Below are 22,590 nucleotides of genomic sequence, written 5' to 3' on the forward strand. Positions count from 1 at the left end.
GGCACAGTGCTTGGCACAGGCTACCCGAGGGACAGGTTGGGAGGGAAACCACAGTTTGTTTTAATTAGCCTTGTGGTGTTAGGGTGGGGGCTGTGGCCAAATGTGATTGCTAAATCCTGTGCTTCTCTATTTTCATTTAGCTGCTATCACCAGAGTCACCCAGAAGCTTTGCTTTTGCGTCCTGACTGAGCTAGATGTAGCTGAAGATAGAAAGGTTGAGAGGAAAACTGAATAGATGCCAGAGGTGACTTCCCCTGTGTCCTGGAAGGCTGGCCACCTGTGGCCACAGCCACCAAAGTCCAGATTACAAGACTATGTGGGCCCAACCCTCCTGAATTAAAGGAGCCTGTTGACCCATGTAATATAAAGGGGCTCAGGGCCAATGCTCACTCTCATTGGTAAGCTATGGGAAGAAACTCAGGGTCTGGGGCCAGCTTGAAGGTGGGGACTTGAGAGGGTGGGCTGGGAGGAGACTGGGGAGCTGAGGAATGGCTATCAGTGTTGTCCCTGGTGGGTAGGCACAGCCCTGACAAACTTATTTGGTAAGTTGCAGTGGAGGAATCAGGAATGCTGGCTGGTGATTTCTGAATTGAAATTGTGAACCAGGAATTTCTACAGAGGAGCTACTTTTTGGGAAATTTTCCTCTGACCAGGTCTTAGCACCTGACTTTAGAGGCATGAAATGCTACCTTTTCTTCCTCTGCTCAAAATCCTTTCCCAGGGAGATGGTTGTATTCCTTTGGGTGGTAGGGGATGGTGGCCTGAACAGCAAGGCTTTATTTAACCGATCCCGGAACAGTGTATCTCCCTCTTCTTGAATTCCCCAAGAAGAACATCTTCCTGCTCTAGAATTTCACACTCAGACAATAAGCCTGAAAGGGAGAAGTCTCTTCAGGGTCCCAGAAGTGTCCATTGAGGGTCCTTCCTGTCAACGTTGGCCCCTCATTCTGTGCGTCGGTATGCTTGGGAAGCCACAGGACCTCACTGTTGTACAGGTTAGTTATCTCCTTTGAGGAGATTCTGCCTGTCTGACTGAATCTACTTGGATTATATTTGTACGTATGTTCAACATTGTTAAGAAAGGAGATGAGCTTTCAGCTCCAAAATGAATTGTCTTTGCCATCCAACTGCGTGCTTCCTAGCTACAGCTACTGTGCTTCAATCCTGAAACAAGGGCTGAAGAAAACCTCACTGCTCCAGTGAGAAGGAGCAGCTTTGCAGCTAACTGGACATGTGACCACCACCTCCACCACCAACTCCTATACTTCATTTTTTATTGTTTAATCCAGAACAATTCCAGCAGAGCAGTAGTGTTCTCTCATCTATAGGATGCAGTAGGCTCAACTATGTTTAAAACATTGAAAGTATCAAGCACCGAGTCCCTCTGCTCCCAGAAGTATCTCTGTAGCAGGGCAAATTGTGGCCAGATTTTATGCTCAGTTTAGCACAATCTTTGGTTGAATCTTATCTACAAAGGTGAACTTTAAGGATCTTTTTTACTCATATACCTATTATACTTTAGTATAGATAGGTCACATGTTACAAGCAACTGGCTCTGGTTCAGCAAGGACAGATAAACAAATTCATGAGTCAGATGTTTGGTAATACTGCTATTTTGAAGGATAATCCTGTTTTACTTGACGCTTTTGGTCTTTGTTCTAGTTGATAGAAATAAATCTTCAGGTTTCTGGTGTGAACTTTAAGAGGACTGAAACAGAGAGGGCTTAAACGGTTCTGGAATTCAGGTGGATCACCTGAATTCTTTCAGCTGTCAGACCCATGTCATCAGAGAGCTTGTTCTTTCTCTATGGGCTGGCGTCAGCAGCTGCTGTGCAGACCCAAGCAAGCCCACCCTGGTGCTAGAAGTGGTCATTTTCTTTTCTGAAAACCTCTTGCCAGGCTGATTCTCCTGTGTCCCCAGCACCAGGGTTTGTTTACACTTTGAGCCACCTGGTGTGGGTCATCAGGATAGTACACTCCTTTCCTGCTCACCTCCTCTTGCTCCCGAAATCTGATGGGGCTGCAGTCTCAGGAAGAGCTTGGTACTTGTCAGGACTTCCATTTTTTTCCCTGTGAAAATCAGTGAAGACTCTGGGAGAAAAGCTGCTACAACCTCAATCTGGCTCCTCAGCAGACCACATGAGTGGAAGCAACCAAGCCTGGTGCTCAGGCTGGGCTTTTAACCCCCAGGATGGGCCAGGGGGGCAAGTCTGGCCTAATGGATCATCCTTCGTGGGCAGGAAGGCTGTAGTGGATTGGATAGTTGTTCTGTCATGCCCCAAACACTGTCATTCTGGGCTCAGAACTTGCTAGCTTGATAACTCCTATGGGCTTTCATGCCTTTAGGTTTTTAGAATTCGTTAACAGTAATGACAAGAATACGGCAATCTTCCTGACCATTGTTATCCACCAAACTGGCCCCAGTCACAGATAAGGGAGTAACCTTGATCATATCCTTGCTCAATAAAGAAGACTTAAGAGAGCATGATCACTGTTGCCTTTGATTTAGGGTATGCATCCGTGAAAAAATGGCGGGGGGTGTTCTTACAGTCACAGAATAGGGATTTGTCCAGCAAATCCTGACAACAGGGAGTCTTGTGCAAAGGCTGACTTGCCTGGACTATATAAACATGGTTCATACCCAGGCCACACTGGCACCTATCCGAGGACTCCTCTAGAGCTAATCCTTTGAAGAGTGTGCTTGGCTCAAGGACCCCTGACCCTGGCTTTAGCTAATAACCAGCTAATTCCAGGAATTTTCTGCCCCCTAGTGGCTTCTAGGGGAAGCAAGGGCCTCACACTCCAGGTGCTCCCTAGTACTTAGTGAGCCGTCACCCTCATTACTGGATGGTGACAACATTCTTCCCCTCTGTGCTGCATAGACTTTCCCTAGGAACCTTATGTGAGAGGGATGCCAGACTCCCTGCCCAAGTCAAGCTTCATAACGGAATTAATTTCTGTCAGTTCTTTGTGGTCTGCCTCCTTAACTCCTTCTCCTGGTGTGCTAATCCTTTTCGCAGCGGGTGCATTTTGTGAAATTGTGAGCCTTTAATGTTGGCAAAACCATTGAGCACATAAACAGCAGTAAGCACATTATAATGGCTAGAGTGTTTTTAAATCCTTCATTTTTTTTTTTAAAGATTCATTTATTTTACTTGAAAGTCACAGTTACAGAGAGGAGAGGCAGAGAAAGGGAGAAAGATAGAGAGGTCTTCCATCCGCTGGTTCACTCCCCAGATGGTCTCAATGGCCAGAGCTGTGCCAATCCAAAGCCAGGAGCCAGGAGCTTCTTCCAGATCTCCCAAGCGGGTGTGGGGGCCCAAGGATTTGGGCCATCTTCTACTGCTTTCCCAGGCCATAGCAGAGAGCTGGATGGGAAGTGGAGCGGCCAGGTCTCGAACTGGCACCCATATGGGATGCTGGCACTGCAGGCGGTGGCTTTACCTGCTACGCCACAGCGCCGGCCCCAAATTCTTAATTTTTATGCTTATAGGAGGCTAAGTAGTATTAGACACTAGTTGCAGCCAATGCTGACTTGTACCTGTGCTTAGCTTAGGATGGGAAAATACAGCCTGTTTTTTTTTCCCCCCAGTGGTAAGCAAGGCAGCAAGGTTTATTGGGGTAGGACATCCATCGAGTGCCCAGACTGAGGAAAGCAAGGTTACATGGTTAAACAGAATGCACCTGGAAGGCAAGGTGGGCGGCTCAGCAGAGACCTTAGTGCTGAACACCGCCTGTTGCCTGAACACAGAAGTTACTTTGGCAGGTTTAACACTCCATGTGGGTGCAAACTTACAAAATGAACACAAAGTGAAAGGATTAGTGGAGGTAGGATGGAGAAGTAGAAGTCTTAAAAAATGTGGCAAGTGGGGCCAGCATTTCGCCGTAGCTAGTTAAGTTGCTGCTTGTGATGCTGGCATCCTGTATGGGCGAAGGCTGCTCTATTTCTGATCCAGCTCCTTGCTCATGGCCTGGGAAAAACAGTGGAAGATGGCCCAAGTGTTTCAACCTCTGCCACACTGGAGATGCGGATGAAGCTCCTGGCTCTTGGATTCAGCTTGGCCCAGCGTGGCTGTTGTGGCCATCTGGGGAGTGAACCAGTGGATGGAAGATCTTTCTAACTCTTTCAAATAATCTTTAAAAGAAAATGTTGCAAGAAGTTATCTGTGTAATTCACTTTTCCATGTGAATCAGACACCTGTCACAGGGCAAGAGGGTATATCTTGGATTGAAGGGTTTTTTTTCCCCAAAACCTATTTGAAAGAGAGAGGTTCACTTCCCAAATGCCCACAACAGCTAGGGCTGTGCCTGGCCAAAGTCAGGAGCCAGGAATTATATCTGGGTCTCCCATAGGAGGGACCCAACCACAATGCCAGCAGCATTATCTTCCAGGGTGCACATTAACAGGAAGCTGAGTCAGGAGCAGAGCTAGGACTTGAACCCAAGCATCTGAAATGAGGTGCAGGGTCCCAAATTGGGGTTCTTAATGGCTGCACTGAAATGTTCATCCTGAATTGCAGGTTCTGTTTTGTTTCGCTACACCTGTGTTGTCTACTACAGTAGTTACTAGCCACATGTAGCTAAAGTAAAATGAAATAAAATTAAAAACTCAGCTTCTCCATTGCACTAACCACATTTCAAGTGCTCAAAGCCACAGTATGGCTAGTGGCTACTATTAGAAAGTGAACATTGCCTGTTGCCTGAACACAGAAGTTATTTTGGCAGGTTTAACCCTCCGTTAGGTGCAGACTTACAAAATGAACACAAAGTGAAAGGATTAGTGGAGGGAGGATGGAGAAGTAGAAGTCTTAAAAAAAACTGATCCTGTTGTTTGATTTTGGTGAGTGCTATGAATATAAACATTTCTCAATGGAAAGCTAAGGTGAGGATTTTTTTTTTTTCTTTTCCTTGCTTGCCCTAAGTCCTTAGTGTCTGAGGTCAATTCTGAAACCTTGTCTCACTGCCCACTCCCCTTCCCCCCCCCCTTTTTTTGACAGAGTGGATAGTGAGAGAGAGACAGAGAGAAAGGTCTTCCTTTTTGCCATTGGTTCACCCTCCAATGGCCGCTGCAGCCGGTGCATCTCACTGATCTGAAGCCAGCAGCCAGGTGCTTCTCCTGGTCTCCCATGCGGGTGCAGGGCCCAAGCACTTGGGCCATCCTCCACTGCCTTCCCGGGCCATAGCAGAGAGCTGGCCTGGAAGAGGGGCAACTGGGACTAGAACCTGGTGTGCCAGTGCTGTTAAGCCACGGCGCCGGCCATCCACCCCCTTTTGTGGAGGTGGAGTGTGGTGGGAAAAATGTCAGATAATCTAGTTTAAAAATTTTTAAAGAATTACTTGTTTCTACCTTCTAAGTTGGCTTTTTTTTTTTATTATTAAACAAGTATCACATTCATGCAGTTTGTTCCCTGGCACCACTGCCAAGCAGCAATCTTTACAACCATCATCAGAGTCCAAAGCAGGGGTGCAGGAGACAGCTCTTAAATAACACCTTCCACAGCTGAGGCAGCTTTTACTTCCTGCCCTGACAGCAGGCACTGTCCAATCTGTGCTGCTGTAAGAGTCCTTCAGTATCCACTGTGAGTTCCTTCTATCGAAACGAGCAGGCTTTTACCAGAGACAGGCAGCTTGACTGTACAGAAAAGCAGAATATTACGCTGATGAAACAGGAGCCTTCCTCCCCTCTGACTTCAGCACCCAACTAGAACACCAGGAAAAAACGTCAAGGCCAGGAAGCTAACAGAACCTTTCTTTTTCAGACTGTAGGTCATTTTTGTTTGAGGCAAAAGGTCCCTACTGTTAGTGGCAGACTCACTCAGCATAAACATTCACCGTGGTGAGCTGGTGCTTGATTACTTTTTAGAAACCTTAGAGGATGTCACCAGAGCAGGTGACACTGTAGTCCCAGAGCCTTCACAAGCTTGTGATAGAGCCTCACGTCAGTCTGAATCCAGGTCATGGGGGCTGTCGTAGCCAAACTCCTTGTGTACATCCGAAGGGTACTTGCTCCACACTCGTCGGCTGCGGCCGCTTTCCTCCTCGCTGAGGCTGCTGGATGCATCAGAGCCTGGGACACATCAGAAATGGACTCTGAGATCTTCCTTCTCAAAAAGGCCCGTTTTTGTTGTTTTGTTTTTGTTCCTCACTAGAAAATACTTGCTTAGTAAAGGAAATTTAGCAAATAGAACAACTTTTCTTTATTCCTACCATCTAAACCACATCCTTTAACGCTGGAGTTATTTTGTCACTTTCCTCCTAAGTATAGGATTTTTCTTTGTTATAATTGTAGTCATACTGCAGCCTTTCTTTTTAACTTATATTAGTACTTTCCCAATAGAATATTCCATTGAGTGGTGAGTGACTCCTGTTAGGAGACACCAAGAACATCTTTGTGTTGGCACCTTAAATAAGAACATGGTCAAAGGAGCTATATTGCTGGGGCATCTCTCCTTCCCCTCCAAGTGCTATGCCTGTGTTGCGTCTGATAACTGACTCAAGAAAACCCTGGATCTACTCCTTCTGGTGAACCCCTCTACTCTTTCCTGACTGGATTGAGAAAAAGAAACATTGAGCCAGATGTGTGACTTAATCCCAACCAGTGAAGCTGGTGCAACATTTTTCTCATTTTCTAAAGACAAAATGAGGCTCAGTGAGGTAAAGTAAAGTGTCAAAGACCTATAGCTAGGCAGTGAGAACCAAGGATTTGAACTCAGGCCTGGTGGCATTATGCCCTCAGCAGTCTCCCCTGCTAACACTGCTCAGCAACACTGCTAATAGCAGAGAAGGGAAGCCAATTGACTGTATGTCAATTATACTAACAACTCACTGTTGGATCCTACCAATCTCCCCCCACCTGGGGCTGCCACCCACCTCTGGAATCTTCATCTCCATCGCTGCTCTCCTCCTCTGGGTACTCATTTCGCCAATTATTCTCACTGTTCTCATCATCTTCATCTTCATAAATGTCCTCTGGTTGCTCATCATCATTCACCTGCACATCTCAACACAAACATGAGTCTAGTCAAAACTTCTAGGGTTATACTCTGGGGGGAACCATTACCATACTGCCTTGGGGAGACAACATGCAAAGGTGCCATGTGAAAAAAGGCAGACCTGGAATTAGTTTGACCCTGCTGCACAAGAAGCTCTAGTACCCTCAGGCTCTGAAGGGCAGAGTAGCCCAGTTTGACCTAGACAGAGTCCAGCTTTCCCGATGTGATAGACTCAACTCCACCAGAAGGGAACGCAGGGTACAACCAATAGCTCTGAGGTAATGGCAGTGATCTTCAAATCCTGAGAGGTAGCTAAGTGGGAAAGGAATTACAGGTGATGCCAAAGGTCAGAACCAAAACCCCAGAAAAAGGAGTGCAGGAAGGCAGGAGGAGGAGCCATTCAGTGTTCCAAGGTGGGTGCCTGACACAAAACTGACTCCAGTGCAGGTGCACGGTAAAGTGCTTCTCACAGTGTATGACAATTTATCATTTTAGAATTTATGACTAATGGTATCAGGATGTTAGCTTTCATCATCCAGTGTTTTCTCCTGTCTTAAAATACAATAAAATTTAAAAAAACCCAAAGCTTTTATTCTCATTAATGTTAAGAATTCCTGGTTTTATCTGTTTTATTATAAGGCCCTACACATACTCCCCCACCCCCATTGTGGGTAGCTATAACAAGAAAGGATGTTGCAAATTCTATTAAAAGATTAATTTAGAGCAAAAATTATACATGTAGATGGTCTTTCTCAAAATTCCCTTCACTAAACCTAGAAGGCATTTAGAATAAACTTTTCCTTTAAGCAAGGATAAGAACTAAAAACCATGTCAGTCAGGGTGGAGCCCAGGAGACAAGGCACCCTGACTAGAGGAAGGCTTTAGGCTGCCATGTGCCCCTCACCAGCTCCCACTCCTGACTATATGGCTGCACAGAGAGGATGTTCTCGATCCACCCCGGAGTGGCCATCTCCAGGTAGTAAATGTCATACACATAGTCTTCGTGCTTCTCTTCCTTCTCGTGTCCAACTTCGGGTCCATCCTCAGACACGGTCAGTCGTTCACGGATCAACTCTACAGAATTGCAGAGGATCACATCTGGATCAGACGTCTGTGGAGAAAACACAGGCGACACATGCATGGCCCAGAACAGAATGCTCCATAAGAGTTGGATGAAAGAAAGTTCTCTACAGCTCTCTATGTTGTACCCAAGACTTTTACTACCGTGGACACCCTGTCTTCCTCAATTAGCTATGTAATTAAAAATCAAGAATCACGGTAAACTTAATGTATGGTTCTTTTGGAATAGACACCTTTAAGAAAGCATCCTGCTCTCTGGTGCCTGGCTGAAATAAAGCATGTGGAAAGACTGGCCTGAGACACTGGGCATCCCCCCCGCTTCTACAGGTCTTCGGAATTCCTTTGGTGTGACGTTCTTCCCTTGGGGCTCACAAGCCTGCACTGCATTTCTGCGGTTAATCTTGAAATGGGTCTGGATAGTGTGCTCTCCAGTACGGTACTCCAGTGAAGGAAGTGGCAGTTTAAGCTGTGCTACAATGCTAGCTCCTCTTTTAAGATTTTCCATTAAATGGTAGTGTATTTGCTTAAAATCATGCTGGATGGATAGCCACCCCTAAGGTTAAGCTGTGTGCCGCTCTCAGGCCCAGACTCCCAGCGTTATCTGGAGAAACCCAGCGCCCGCCGCCGAGTGCATACTTACTTTGCAGGGACCCGCGACAGCGGCCTTTGGCTCTGCATCCTCGTGGACTAGATCGAATAGCTGGAAGCCTACGTCCCCAGCGGCTTCTGGAGTCCCCGCCGCGCACTCGGACTCCGGCCCGCTCTTAGTGGTCCCCGAGGATCGGTGGCTGGAGACCACCCGGTAGCGGCCCTCCTGCCGGACCTCTCGGACTGATGCGCGGAGACCGCGGCGGATACGCTTCTGGCTGCCCTGGGGCGGGCACAGGGCCTCCCGCAGGAGCTGCTGGACGGGCTCCTCCTGGGGCAGGGAAGGCGACAGGGAGAGGGCTTCTTGAGGAACGCAGGGCCCAGGTTTCATTCCGTCTGCCCCCTAAGACCCCCACGCAAGTCCCATACCCCTGACCTCCCCGACCAATACCTGGGAGCGCACAGTGGCCACCAACTGGAAGACATTATTCTCCGCCGCCCTCTCTAGACCCTCCGGACTCTCCTGGGCGGCCAACTGGACCGCGCCGCTCCGGAGGCGTTTACACGCAAGCACGAGCGCCTCGGCGGGTTCCGCACTGCGCTTCCGCTTCACCCGCAGCACAGCCGTCCTACCGGCTTCCATAGCGGCGGTCGCTGAGCACTTCGGGAACACGCGGAGGGACCTGGGAGAGCGCCGCTCCGGGCCCCGCCCTGCACGCTCCTCCGGCGCAGCGTGTCCCGCCCCCGCGCGCCGGCCGCAGCAAGATGGCGGCGGAGGCGGAGGCGAGCGGGCCGGCTACCGCGGCGGGTGAGGCGCTGGGTGTCCCGGGAAGGTGGGGGGGCGCAGTCCGAGGCCTCGGCGCGGTCTGCATCCGGCCCTCGGCCCTCGGGCTCCAGGGGCACCCCGGGGTGCGCGTCTTTGGGGGTTCTTAGGGCTTTTTCGGAGGGCGCGTGGGGCAGTGTGGAGCGCCCCGGCCGGCGGCCGTGTGGGATTCGCGCAGTCCTGGTGGGTGATTGCTACTCACTGGACCGGTGGCAGAGCAAACCCGCGGGACCCGGGTCCTAGCGCGCGAACCTGGCGCCTTCCCTCCGCCACAGAGACACAGACCTCAGGCGTAGGGAGCGCCAGCCTTTGCACCCCTAACGTGCCACACACAGTTCTCTGATTCGGGGAGCTGCAGGTGGCCGCCTTCTCCCGTCGCTGTGTTCTGAGTAGTTGTGTTCACTACACGTTAGCCGGAGTGGCCGAGCGTCCGCGTAAGACACTTGCTGCTCCCACTGTACTTCGAGCAAAGCCCAAACCCTTGGGGGATCTGCGGAAGCCCCCCCCCCCCCAATCTCCTGTGCTCAGCGAGCTCAGGCTTTCGTCGCGCTTTGCTTAGGCACGTACTTTTTTTCCTCTCTTGGAGCTCCCCCTTGAAAAAGTGGGGAGCAAAGATTCCTGACGCGTGAAAACGACTCTCCCGCAACTTCTAACCTGGCTTGTCTTGCAGATTTAAGTTTAAATGCCGTTTTCTTAAAAAATCCTTCTCTGACCGTGTTATACCTCGCGTAGTGTCATGTGTTTCCTTGCTTGCTCTCACATAGTCCATGTTGCAGAATAAACTCTTGGGCGTCAAGGACCTCCTCTTGCTTGTTTATGGTGGTGACCTCAGCCCCAATACAGTGCCTGGCATATAGAAGGTGCTTAAATTTTGAAGAAATGAGTGGAAGTCTTCCAGAATCTGACTGAGGAGACAATTAGGGCTTGTCCTGGTGGTTTCCATTCATTCCTTGTAGGTGACCATTCCATGGGATTCACAGCTCTTGGAGAATGAGGAGGGAGTTAGAGAATTCTGTCTCCTGCATCTTGAGAGAGGACAGGTTATAACAACACCTGAAGGGATTTATCCACAGACGTTCACTCATCCGTAAAACTGATACCACATGGTGTGGTTCCCGTCCTCAAACACTGATGCAGGTTTATACAAAACCACCGACCTCTCTACAAACAAGAAAAGCTACTGTAGCGCTTGTTACCGCTTCAGCGACATCACACAGGAGAAAGGAATTGGGTAAAGTTCCTACGGTCTTAGCCTTAGGTGACTTCAGAATGGATTACACGTGGGTCACGTTCACTCTTCTCCCTTATAGGCCGTGCTGACGCGTTTGACTCCTTGTTCCATTTCAGTTCAATCAAACTGATTTATTCAGTGTGCTTTTTATTTTTATTTTTATTTATTTTTTTGACAGGCAGAGCGGACAGTGAGAGACAGAGAAAGATCTTTGCCGTTGGTTCACCCTCCAATGGCCACCGCAGCCGGTGCACTGCGCTGATCCAAAGGCAGGAGCCAGATGCTTCTCCTGGTCTCCCATGGGGTGCAGGGCCCAAGCACTTGGGCCATCCTCCACTGCACTCCCGGGCCACAGCAGAGAGCTGGCCTGGAAGAGGGGCAACTGGGACAGAATCTGGCACCCCGACTGGGACTAGAACCCGGTGTGCCGGCACCGCAGGCGGAGGATTTAGCCTATTGAGCCGCAGCGCTGGCCCAGTGTGCTTTACTAATCTGATGAAGTGCATTTCCATGGGTTCACTCCCCAAATGGCTACAACGGCTGAGCTGATCCACAACAAGGAGTCAGGAGCTTCTTCTGGGTCTCCCACGTGGGTGCAGGGGCCCAAGCACTATGAGTCATCTTCCACTATTTCCCAGGCCATAATCAGAGAGCTGGATTGGAAGAGGAGCAGCCAGGACTTGAACCCCTGGCCATATGGGATGTCTATGCCATAGGCAGAAGCTTAGCCCACTGTGCCTCCCCGCCATCCTATCTTTTAAGTCTTCCCCAAACATTCAGCTAGTTGGGTCATCTTCTTCTGCACCTTTGTTGGAGGCAGTTTTTAATGTTTCAAAGATTTTATTTGTTTAAAAGGCAGAGTGACAAAGCGGGAGAGAGAGATTTTCCATCCTCTGATTCACTTCCCAAATGCCAGCAGCAGCCAGGGCTGGGCCAGGCCAAAGCCAGGAACCAGAAACTCCCATCTGTGTCTCCCACGTGGGTGGCAGGAACCCAGGTACTAGTACCAGCAGCTGTTGCTTCCCAGGTGCACTGGCAGGAAATTGGATTGGAAATGGAGGTGAGACTCAAGCCAGGCACTCAGTGTGGGATGCTGATTTTCTAGGTGGTTCCCTACCTTGCTGTCTCACAACGCCTGTTTCTGGATATAGGTTTTTAAAGCACATCACAGATTTTGGCAATTCTAGATACTCTTTTTTTCTTTTCTGTTTCTTTCTTTTTTTTAAGCTTGATTGGTTTATTTGAAAGAGTTACAGAGAAAGAGATCTGGTTCACTCCCCAGATGGCTGCAGTCCAGGGCTGGGCCAGGCCAGAGCCAGGAGCTTCATCTAGTTCTCTCACGTGGGTGGCAGGGACCCAAACACTTGGACCACCTTCCTCTTCCTTCCACAGGTCATTAGCAGGGAGCTGGATCAGAAGTGGAACAGCTGGGATTCAAATCAGCATCCATATGGGATGCTGGCATTGCAGGCAGCAGCTTTACCTGCTATGCCACAATGCCTGCTCCAATTCTTTGTTTTTAAAGTAAGTCTCAGGGGGACCAATAGTGAATTACTTGGGTTCCTGCCTCCCACAGAAGAGACCTGGATGGAATTCAGGCTCCTGGATTTGACTTGGCTATTAAGGGCATTTGGGAAGTGAACCAGCATACAGAATATCTCTATTCCTCCCCCGAACTCCTTCTCTCTCTCTCTCTCTCTCTCTCTCTCTCTCTCTCTCTCTCTCTCTCTCTCTCTCTGCCACCGTGCTGTTCAACTCATAAGTCATGAAATCAACTTAATGGGGGTCATGACTAGCCATTAAAAAAATAGAGGGGCTGGCATTGTGGCATAGCAAGTAAAGCCATTGCCTGCGATTCTGGCATCCCAAATGGGCGCTGGTTTGTGTCCCGGCTGCTCCACTTCTGATGCAGCTCCCTATAATGGCCTGGGAAAGGCAGCAGAAAAGCACTTTGGGCCCCTGCTATCTGCAGGGAAGACCTGGAAGAAGCTCCTGGCTTCAGCCTGGCCCCTATCCCCAGGATTGCGGCCTTATAGGAAGTGAACCAGGGCATCTGTCTCTCTCTCTCTCTAATGCTGACATTCAAATAAATCTGTTAAAAAAACAAAAACAAAAAAAAAAAACCCACCAAAATAGAACGTATTAGAGGACCTTTGCCATAAGAAGCTTTGATAAAAATTTTTTTAAAGATTTTTATTTATTTATTTGAGAGGCAGAGTTATAGACAGTGAGAGGGAGAGATAAGAGAAAAGTCTTCAGTTGGTTCACCCCCCCAATGGCTGCAACAATCAGAGCTGTGCCGATCTGAAGCCAGGAGCCAGGTGCTTCTTCCCAGTCTCCCATGTGGGTGCTGGGGCCCAAGCACTTGGGCCAATTTCTACTGCTTTCCCAGGCCACAGCAGAGAGCTGGACTGGAAGAGGAGCAACCAGGATGAGAACTGGCACCCCTTATGGGATGCTGGCACCACAGACGGAGGATTAACCTTTTGTGCCACAGTGTTGGCCCCTTGAGATTATTTTGTGAAACTTTTTGTTTTGAGTGTGTGTGTGTGTGTGCATTGAATCTGAGTGGAAAGTATTTTTTTAATTAGGGTTAGCAGAAAATTTGAGAGCCATTAGATTAGAAGTTAGATACATTGAGATTTTCAAAGAAGAGTTTAACCACAGATAAATTGACGACTTTGAACCAGGCCAGTGACTGCCTGGCTCTTTTGAGAAAAGATGTTTCTCATCTTACTGTATGAGACTTCATTGTTGGGGTGTGCATTTAGCCAGCACTTAAGATGCTGCTTGGGACACTCGCATCACATTTGATAGCTCCTGGGATGGTGTCCTGTTTCTGTTTCTACATCTAGCTTCCTGCTAAAGTGCACTCTGAGAAGCAGCAGAATTCAATGCAGGAGTCAGTGTTACAGATTTTTATTTATTTCATTTCACTTTTGCAACAACCTTTGAGATATTATTAGCTCTATTTTTACAGAGGTAACATTCAGTCTGAGAAAGGTAAAGTCATTGTTTTAACATTGTAAGTGTTAACCCAAAGCAGCGTAGAATTGCAAAATATTTTAAAGACTCATGGATGGCCTGCGCCGCGGCTCACTAGGCTAATCCTCTGTCTGCGGCGTCGGCATCCCGGGTTCTAGTCCCGGTTGGGGCACCGGTTCTGTCCCGGTTGCTCCTCTTCCAATCCAGCTCTCTGCTGTGGCCCGGGAAGGCAGTGGAGGATGGCCCAGGTCCTTGGGCCCTGCACCTGCATGGGAGACCAGGAGGAAGCACCTGGCTCCTGGCTTCGGATCAGCGCAGCGCACCAGCTGTAGCAGCCATTTGGGGGGTGAACCAACGGAAGGAAGACCTTTCTGTCTGTCTCACATCTAACTCTACCTGTCAAAAAAAAAAAAAAAAAAAAAAAAGACTCATGGTTATGTAAAAACTTCATGCACATTTGCATTCTGTTCCATAATATCATGTTATTTATTTGAATATAAAAATATTTTCCAAAAGCACTTGTTTGAATAAAACTCCTGTTGGCGTAGGGGGAAGCAGCAGATGATAGCTCAAGTAATTGGATCTCTGCCACGCATGTAGAATTGAGTTCCTGGTTCCTGGTGTCTGCTTGGGTCAGCCCTAGCTGGTGTAGGCATTTGGGGAATAATGATTTGGGAGTTCTGTCTCCTTTTTTCTGTTTCTCTCTCTCTCTCTCTTTCAAATAAAATAAATAATTTTGTGAAAGGGCTGGTGCTGTGGCACAGCGGGTTAACGCCCTGTCCTGAAGTGCTGGCATCCTATACAGGCGCCAGTTCAAGACCCGGCCGCTCCACTTCTGATCCAACTCTCTGCTTTGGCCTGGGAAATTGGTAGAAGATGGCCCAAGTCGTTGGGCCCCTGCATCCACATGGGAGACCTGGAGGAAGCTCCTGGCTACTGGCTTCAGATCGGTGCAGCTGTAGCCATTGTGGCCAATTGAAGAATGAACCATTGGATGGAAGACCTCTGTCTGTCTCTCTTTCTCTGTGTAACTCTGACTTTCAAATAAATAAATAAATCTTTTAAAAAAACTTTGTGAAAAAAAATTCATTGTTTACCTAAGTCTGGATAGCTTCAGAAAAAGGAAAAAACTCTGGCTAATAAAATGCCTTGGGAAGATGTAAGGGTGCTAGTGTTTACCATGAAAGGGAGTCAGGAACACGCACTGTTTCCTGTACGCTAAGAGAAGTAGGCAATGGGAGATTCCGTATCTGTTTTGGAGTGCCTTTGAACTTTGTGCTGAGATATTTTGTCCCTCCCCAAAACACATCTCCTTGAAGAAACAGGCCATTTGTGACATGATCTGGTGACATTGTATTTCCTTGAAGCAAATTTTGGTTTTGGATGAAGAATGGCCTGTAAAGTTTTGAGAAGATAAGTATTCATTACTAAAAAAAAAATAAGGCATGGCAAGTGATAATATGGATACCCATGTTGCCATCACCCAGTGTGAGGCTAAGTCTAGTGTTGGTACTGTGTTCACTGAGCACAACTCTTTCCTCTTAGAAGTCACCACTGTCCTCATCAGCTGGCTATGCTTTCTAATGTCATCTACTCAGAATACCTAGTGTTATATGCTTGCAAGTTTCGTATTAATGGAATCACGTTGTATGTATTCTGTGACTGGGTTTTTAACTCATCATTCTGTTGCTGGGATTATCCATGTTTGGATAAGGCTGTGCTTTATTGTGTGGATGAAGGCTTTTCTGGCATGATTCACTTTGTATGTTTTCTCACACTAAGTGTTTAGAATTTTTAGGTGCCACACTCGAATCCTTTCTGGTCTTCTACTAGCCCAGTGGTCTGCATGGCTTTCCCTTCTCACCTGCCTTTATCTGAGGGCTGCACCAAGATGAAACTGAGAGGCTTATTTAACTGTTGGAATCACTGAGAACTGAAATTTCTAGACAATTTTTTTTAAAGATTAATTTATTTATTTGAAAGGCAGAGTTACAGAGAGGCAGAGGCAGAGAGAGAAAGAGAAGTCTTCCATCCACTGGTTTACTCTCCAAATGGCCACGACAGCTGGAGCTGAGCCAATCTGAAGCCAGGAGTCAGGAGCTTCTTCCAGGTCTCTCATGGAGGTGCAGGGGCCCAAGCATTTGGGCCATCTTCTGCTCCTTTCCCAGGCCACAGCAGAGAGCTGGATCAGAAGTGGAGCAGCTGAGTCTTGAACTGGCGCCCATAAGGGACACTGGCACTGCAGGTGGCAGCTTTACCCACTACTCCACAGAACTTTTTTTTTTTTTTTTTAAGATTATTTGTTTGAAAGGCAGAGTTACAGAGAGAGGGAAGAGACAGAGACAGATCTTATACCCACTGGTTCACTCCCCAAATAACTGCAACAGACAAGGCTGATCCAGGCTGAATTCAGGAGCTATGAGCTTCTTCTAGGTTTCTCAGGTGGGTGGCAGGGGCTCAGACACTTGGGCCATCTTCTGCTGCCATTTCCAGGCCATTAGCCGAAAGCTGGATCAGAAGTGGAGCAGCTGGGATCTGAACCAGTGCCCATGGATACTGGTATTGCAGGTGGTGGCTTAACCTGCTGTGCCACAACTCTGGCCCTAACAATTTTTTTTAAAGATATATTTGGGGTTTTTTTTGTTTTGTTTTTTTTTTTTTTTTTGACAGGCAGAGTTAGACAGTGAGAGAGACAGAGATAAAGGTCTTCCTTCCATTGGTTCACCCCCCAAATGGCTGCTAGGGCCGGTGTGCTGGCTGATCCGAAGCCAGGAGCCAGGTGCTTCCTCCTGGTCTCCCATGCGGGTGCAGGCCCAAGCACTTGGGCCATCCTCCACTGCCTTCCCAGGCCACAGCAGAGAGCTGGACTGGAAGAGGAGCAACGGGGACAGAATCTGGTGCCCCAACTGGGACTAGAACCCGGGGTGCCGGCGCTGCAGGCAGAGAATTAACCAAGTGAGCCACGGTGCCGTCCGATATATTAGTTTTAAAGGCAGAGTTACACACACAGAGGCATTTTCCTTTTCATGGGTTCACTTCCCAAATGGTTGCAATGGCTGGGACTGGGCCAGGCTGAAGCCAGGAGCTCTGTCCAGTCTCATGTGGGTAACAGGAACCCAAATACTTGGGCCATCTTCTGCAGCTTTTCCAGGTACATTAGCAAGGAGCTGAATCAGAAGTTGAGCAGCTACAACTTGAACCAGTGTTCATATGGGATGCCAGGGCTATAGGTGGTGGCTTAACCCACTGTACCCTAACACTGGCCCCTCTAGACAATTTTATGAATTGATTATAATTTTTGATGTTACTAGCTGAATATAATACCAGATCACTCTTGCTGAAAAGATTAAAATACTGATTAATGAATACTTTTCAGTAGCTTTGCCATTTTAATTTATTGATGTATATCTTTCCCTTTTGTTTTCTTGTCCCCCCTTCCCCCCGCAAACTCCTGTTTTGGGGCATCGTGATCTGAAAAGATCTCTGATGACCCGACCTGTCCATTATTAGTGAACTGGCAAAGCTGCTTTTCTTTCTGAAAACGGGCGAGCTGATTGACACCATGAAGGTCTTCTGCGGACGGGCCAATCCCACCATAGGATCCGTGGAGTGGCTGGAGGAGGATGAGCACTATGATTACCACCAGGAAATTGCGAGGTAACCAGAATTGATTCACAGTCAGCTGTGTCTGGTTGGGGCACTGGGTCTCTAGACAGATGCCTGGGAATCCAGTCTGGGTACAGACGAGGCTGTCACAGCGTGCTTTGGTTAGATCCTGCTTCCCAGGTAGATGTGTGTGTGTGAGTTCAGTGAAGTCATGCCTGTTTGGAATCAGATATTATGTAGTGACTTTATCAGAATTTCACAAGGTACGCTTAGTGGAGCAAAGAGGACCCAAGTTTCAGTTGGAATACAGTTTATGAAATTTAATCATTTAGTTGTGTCACTAAAATGGTGTCACTTTTCATATGGTTACATTCTCTTGAATGCAAAAAATGAAAATGCTTTTTATTTTTTTTGCTTGGAAGGACCATTTGCAGGAATGTGAATTGTTAGCTAGCAGTCATTAAGCACATTCCGTGCTAGTGCTGGGGATAGCAGGATGAGGAAGATACAGTTCCCATCCGCCAAGAATGTGCAGTGTTGTGGAAGAAACACACATGGGAAAAATCATTGCCCCATGAGATGAAGTCCATTGGAAATGGACCCAAAGGTCACAGAAGCAGCAAGAACCAACCGGACTGGCGAAGGGGGTGATGTTTGAGTGATTTCCAAAACATAAATAGAGGAAGTTGGAAGTCTGAGCAGCGTACACACTTGACCAGTCTGGGGAGTACCCAGTCGTTCAGTGTGGTTGGAGTGTGGTGCAGAAGTCAGGCTGTGGTGAGAGGCTGCTGGAAAGGTAGGTGGAGGTCGTGTTGTAAAAGGTTGGTGCAGGGGCTGGTGTGGCATAACAGGTTAAGTCTGCCTGCTGACACCAACATTGTACATGGGCACGGGTTCGAGTCTTGGCTGCTCTACTTCCAATCCAGCCCCCTGCTAATGCGTCTGGGAGAACGGAAGATGGCCCAAGTGCTTAGGCACCTGCAACCACATGGGACATCTGGGGAAAGCTCCAGGCACCTGGCTTCGGTTTGACCCAGCCCTGTCTTGCCAACAGATGAAAGATCTCTATATATAACTCTGCCTTTCAAATAAATAAATAAATCTTTAAAAAAAAAAGAAAGCAAGATGTGGGTGTTGTGTACTAATGTGTAAAACCACCCCTGTGATGCTGGCATCACTTATGGGTGCCAGTGTGAGTCCTGGCTGCTCCACTTCTGATCCAGCTCCTACTAATGTGCCTGGGAAAGCAGAGGAAGGTGGCTCAAGTCCTTGGGCCCCTGTACCCACGTGGGAGAACCAGAAAGAAGCTCCTAGCTGCTGGCTCCTGGCTTTGGCCTGGCCCAGCCCTGGCTGTTGCTGCCATTTGGGGAGCGAACCAGTGGGTGGAAGAACTCTGTATTCCCCACCCCCCCAACACTACCTTTCAAAGAAATAAAATAAATCTTTATAAACAAAACAAAAGTTTGGAGAAAACACAGGAAGGAGATAATGAGCTTATTTTTCGTATGACACACACATATATATTTAATTTTTATTTATTTGAAAGTCACAGAGACAGAAATTTTAAAGCTGCCGGTTCACATCCCACTCAAATGTCTAAAACAGCCAGGACTGGGCCAAGCTGAAACCAGGAGCACAGAACTCAAACCAGGTCCCCCAAGCAGGTGGCAGGGACCCAGTACTTGAGCATCATCTTCTGCCTCCAGGATGCATTTAGCAGGGAGCCGGATTGGAAGCAGAGGAGCTGGGGCTTGAAGCAGGCACTCTGATACGGTGTTTTTATTTCTGCACCAAATGCTGAACGCTTATTTTAAAAGTTTTTATGATTTACTTATTTATTTGTGAGAGAAAGGGGTCCTATCCACTGGCTCATTTCCCAGATGCCTGTAGTGGCTGGCGCTGGGTTGGTCCAGGAACTCAGTCCCACCCCAGGAGCATGAGTGTAAGTTCCAGGCTCCGCCACTGAACTCTGAAATACTGGCCAAGCTACTTAACTTCTCTGAGGCATAATGTAGTAGTATATACCTTAATATAATAATATACTGGTACATCTTCTTACATAATACTTGCAGGTTTCTATATTGTCTTCCAGTTGCAATAAAAGTTAGTTGTATCAATTGAAGAGAAAAAAACACTTCTAGGGTAGTTTGATGATTGAAAGAAGTATAGTATCTACAGAATAAAGGCCCCAAAATATTTCTTTATTTCTAGAGATCTTGGACATTATTTCCTGAGTGATCAAGGTGTTATACAGAAAAAAAGGATTAGGTTGCATTTTGGAACACTTGCTGACAGCAGTGTGGAAGGTGACAATTCCAGTCCCAGCTGCTCTGTTTCCAATCCAGCTTCCTATTAACGTGCCTGGGAAAGCATCAGATGGTGATCCAAGTCCTTGGCCCCCTCCCATTCACATGGGGGACTGGATGAAATTCCTGACTCCTGGCTTTGGCCTGGCCCGGTCCCGGTTGATGCAGCCATTTAGGAGGTGAACCAGTGGATGGAAATGTTCGTTCTCCCCTTACCTACCTTCTCCTCCTTCTCTTTTTTTTTTATTTTTATTTTTGACAGGCAGAGTGGACAGTGAGAGAGAGAGAGAGACAGAGAGAAAGGTCTTCCTTTGCCGTTGGTTCACCCTCCAATGGCCGCCGCGGTAGCGCGCTGCGGCCGGCGCACCGCGCTGTTCCGATGGCAGGAGCCAGGTGCTTATCCTGGTCTCCCATGGGGTGCAGAGCCCAAACACTTGGGCCATCCTCCACTGCACTCCCTGGCCACAGCAGAGAGCTGGCCTGGAAGAGGGGCAACCGGGACAGGATCGGTGCCCCGACCCGGACTAGAACCCGGTGTGCCAGCGCCGCAAGGCGGAGGATTAGCCTGTTGAGCCACGGCGCCGGCCTTCTCCTCCTTCTCTTACTCCTCACATTCTGCTTTTCAGATAAGCGAAGAAATACATTTTTTTTTTTTTAAATGGGAAAAAGTAGAAAGGATCATGGTTGGATTCAGATGGAAAAGGCTGGATGTTCCATAAAAAAGAGAAACAAAACAAAACATTGTTCTTTAATGCAGTGCTTCTCAAAGTGTAAGGTATGCATTGCCTTGTCACGGTTACATAGCGCGAGCACCAGTTCAAGTGCAGCGGACCAGACTCCAGCCTGATCTTGTGGATGAGTCTCTGTCTTGGGACCCTGCATTTTAGATAGGCTCCTCCCGTGATTCTAGTGTTGACCAAGAGCTTGAGGGCACTGTTTTGGTGGGAGTGCCTTAGTTCTTCCTGAGAACGTCCAGAGAACTGATCTTCAGTCTGGGCCTGCCAGGTTCTGGATGCCCATTCTGACCTTGGAGGGTTTTCAGCTTTTTGAATTGCTGTGGTAGAAAATACAGATAAGCGGCTCTCCTCCCATATCCACTGTATTTGATGAGCTCCTAGGTTCCCCTAATGACATTAAGTGAGCTTGCGGAATGTGATGCCCCTCAGGTTTATGGTGCGCTCCTGACCTTTCCCCAAGTCTTCTCCTATGTAATGTCCGTGATCATCGCTAAGTGCAGGTATACGCAAGATTAGGTCAAGTATTAGGCAAAGCTAGCTGATGTTCCTGGGGAGGAAAATGTGTGTATGATCAGGATGCCAGTGACTGTGCTAACTACCTGTGCATTTTTTTCTCAAAGATTTATTTATTTACTTGAGAGGCAGAGTTACAGAGAGAGGGAAAGACAGAGAAAGGTTTTTCATCAACTCGTTCACTCCCCAAATGGCTGCAATGGCTGGAACTGGGTTGATCCAAAGCCAGGAACCAGGAACTTCTTCTGGGTTTCCCACATGGGTGCAGGGGCCTAAGCACTTGGGCCACCTTCTACTGCTTTCCCAGGCTATCAGAAGTGGAGCAGATGGGACTTGAACCGGCTCCCATATGGGATGCTGGCTCCACAGGCAGATGCTTAACCTACTATGCCACAGTACTGGCCCCTACCTGCACATTTTTAGGTGTGAGAATATGTGTGTCTGAGATATTTTTCTGTAATACAGGAGAATGCAACTGATAACAATTCAGCGTGGATGACATGTTTGTCCCATCGATTTAAAAAATTTTTTTCATGTGTTGATGCAGATCATTGTTAGCAAAAGTTCCTGACCTCTCTGTTGTTTTTTAGGTCATCCTACGCAGATATGCTGCATGACAAGGACAGAGTAAGTATAAAAGGAACCATTACCTTGGTGTCGTGTTCGTAATCGTGGACAACAGTCAGGTCAAAACTGCCCGGGAGTCAAAGTGTTGTAATGGTGCTGAGAGGCCAGGAATCAGGAGGCTGGGGCTGCCTTCTGGCACGGCCCTTGTTCTGAATTGTTTTATTTTTTAAACATTCTGTAGACATTATTTAGTTTTTTTTTTTTTTTTTTTTTTTTACAGGCAGAGTGGATAATGAGAGAGAGAGACAGAGAGAAAGGTCTTCCTTTTTGCTGTTGGTTCACCCTCCAATGGCCGCTGCGGCTGGAGCCTCCCATGCGGGTGCAGGGCCCAAGGACTTGGGCCATCCTCTACTGCCTTCCCGGGCCATAGCAGAGAGCTGGCCTGGAAGAGGGGCAACCGGGATAGAATCCGGTGCCCCAACCGGGACTAGAACCTGGTGTGCTGGCGCCGCAAGGCGGACATTATTTAGTTTTAAGATATGTTGGTTAGAGTAGCTGATCTCTGTTTTCTCCTTTAGTAAAAACTAATTACATGACTTCTTACCTTGCGTAGTCAGTTTGTGATATTTGATTCTTGTCTTTAGGGATCACAGGATTATATTTTCCTTTTTTAAAGATTTATTTGAAAGACAGAGTTATAGAGAGAGGTAGAGACAAGAGAAAGAGAGTCTTCCATCTGCTGGTTCACTCCCCAGATGGCTGCAATGGCCAGGGTTGTGCCGATCCGAAGCCAGGAGCCAGGAACCTCCTCTGGGTCTCCCACGTGGTTGCAGGGGCCAAGGACTTGGACCATCTTCCCACTGCTTTCCCAGGCCGTAGCAGAGAGCTGGAACGGAAGTGGTGCAGTCGGGACTAGAACCAGCGCCCATATGGGATTTCAAGCCAGGGCGTTAACCCACTGCACCACAGCGCCGGCCCCAAGGATTTTATTTTCTTAAACACATTTGACCTTCACTGCAGAATTATGTTTCTGATTTTCTCTTCCACATTTGTATTTTATCTGAGCTGTGGAACAGTGTAGATCTTAGGTTGATTTGTAACCTAGAATTCCCTGGTCTACCAGACTGCCAGCCTAGTTTGCCGCATCTGAATGGATCGTAAG

At 47.9% G+C, this 22,590-nt stretch overlaps 3 protein-coding genes across 7 annotated transcripts in view; 2 read left to right on the plus strand and 1 right to left on the minus strand.

The window, feature by feature from the left end:
• SLC7A6 (solute carrier family 7 member 6) overlaps window positions 1-5,016 on the plus strand; it is a 35,087-nt gene extending 30,071 nt beyond the window's left edge. For both annotated transcript variants that reach the window (XM_062177182.1, XM_062177181.1), the window contains exon 11: window positions 141-5,016. In XM_062177182.1, coding sequence (XP_062033166.1) covers window positions 141-235 — 95 coding nt within the window. In that variant the 3' untranslated portion in view covers window positions 236-5,016. The remainder of the gene's footprint in view (window positions 1-140) is intronic.
• Window positions 5,017-5,338: 322 nt separating this feature from the next.
• Window positions 5,339-9,315, minus strand: SLC7A6OS (solute carrier family 7 member 6 opposite strand). The gene is made up of 5 exons (XM_062177183.1): window positions 9,112-9,315; window positions 8,713-8,991; window positions 7,897-8,103; window positions 6,871-6,991; window positions 5,339-6,067 (listed from the first exon to the last, which is right to left on the minus strand). The coding sequence occupies exons 1-5, from the start codon at window positions 9,301-9,303 to the stop codon at window positions 5,940-5,942; spliced, it is 927 nt and encodes a 308-aa protein (XP_062033167.1). The 5' UTR covers window positions 9,304-9,315; the 3' UTR covers window positions 5,339-5,939.
• Window positions 9,316-9,392: 77 nt separating this feature from the next.
• Window positions 9,393-22,590, plus strand: part of PRMT7 (protein arginine methyltransferase 7) — a 47,421-nt gene continuing 34,223 nt past the window's right edge. For 3 of the 4 annotated variants that reach the window (XR_009864506.1, XM_062177883.1, XM_062177885.1), the window contains exons 1-3: window positions 9,393-9,468; window positions 17,179-17,356; window positions 21,452-21,488. Coding sequence is in view for 3 of the 4 variants with exons in the window: in XM_062177883.1 (XP_062033867.1) it covers window positions 17,262-17,356; window positions 21,452-21,488 (132 nt within the window). In the remaining variant the exon portion in view is untranslated. The remainder of the gene's footprint in view (window positions 9,469-17,178; window positions 17,357-21,451; window positions 21,489-22,590) is intronic. The other variant, XM_062177884.1, reaches the window with a different exon arrangement.

This window comes from Lepus europaeus, chromosome 19 (assembly GCF_033115175.1).
Source record: "Lepus europaeus isolate LE1 chromosome 19, mLepTim1.pri, whole genome shotgun sequence".
Taxonomy (NCBI): Eukaryota; Metazoa; Chordata; class Mammalia; order Lagomorpha; family Leporidae; genus Lepus; species Lepus europaeus.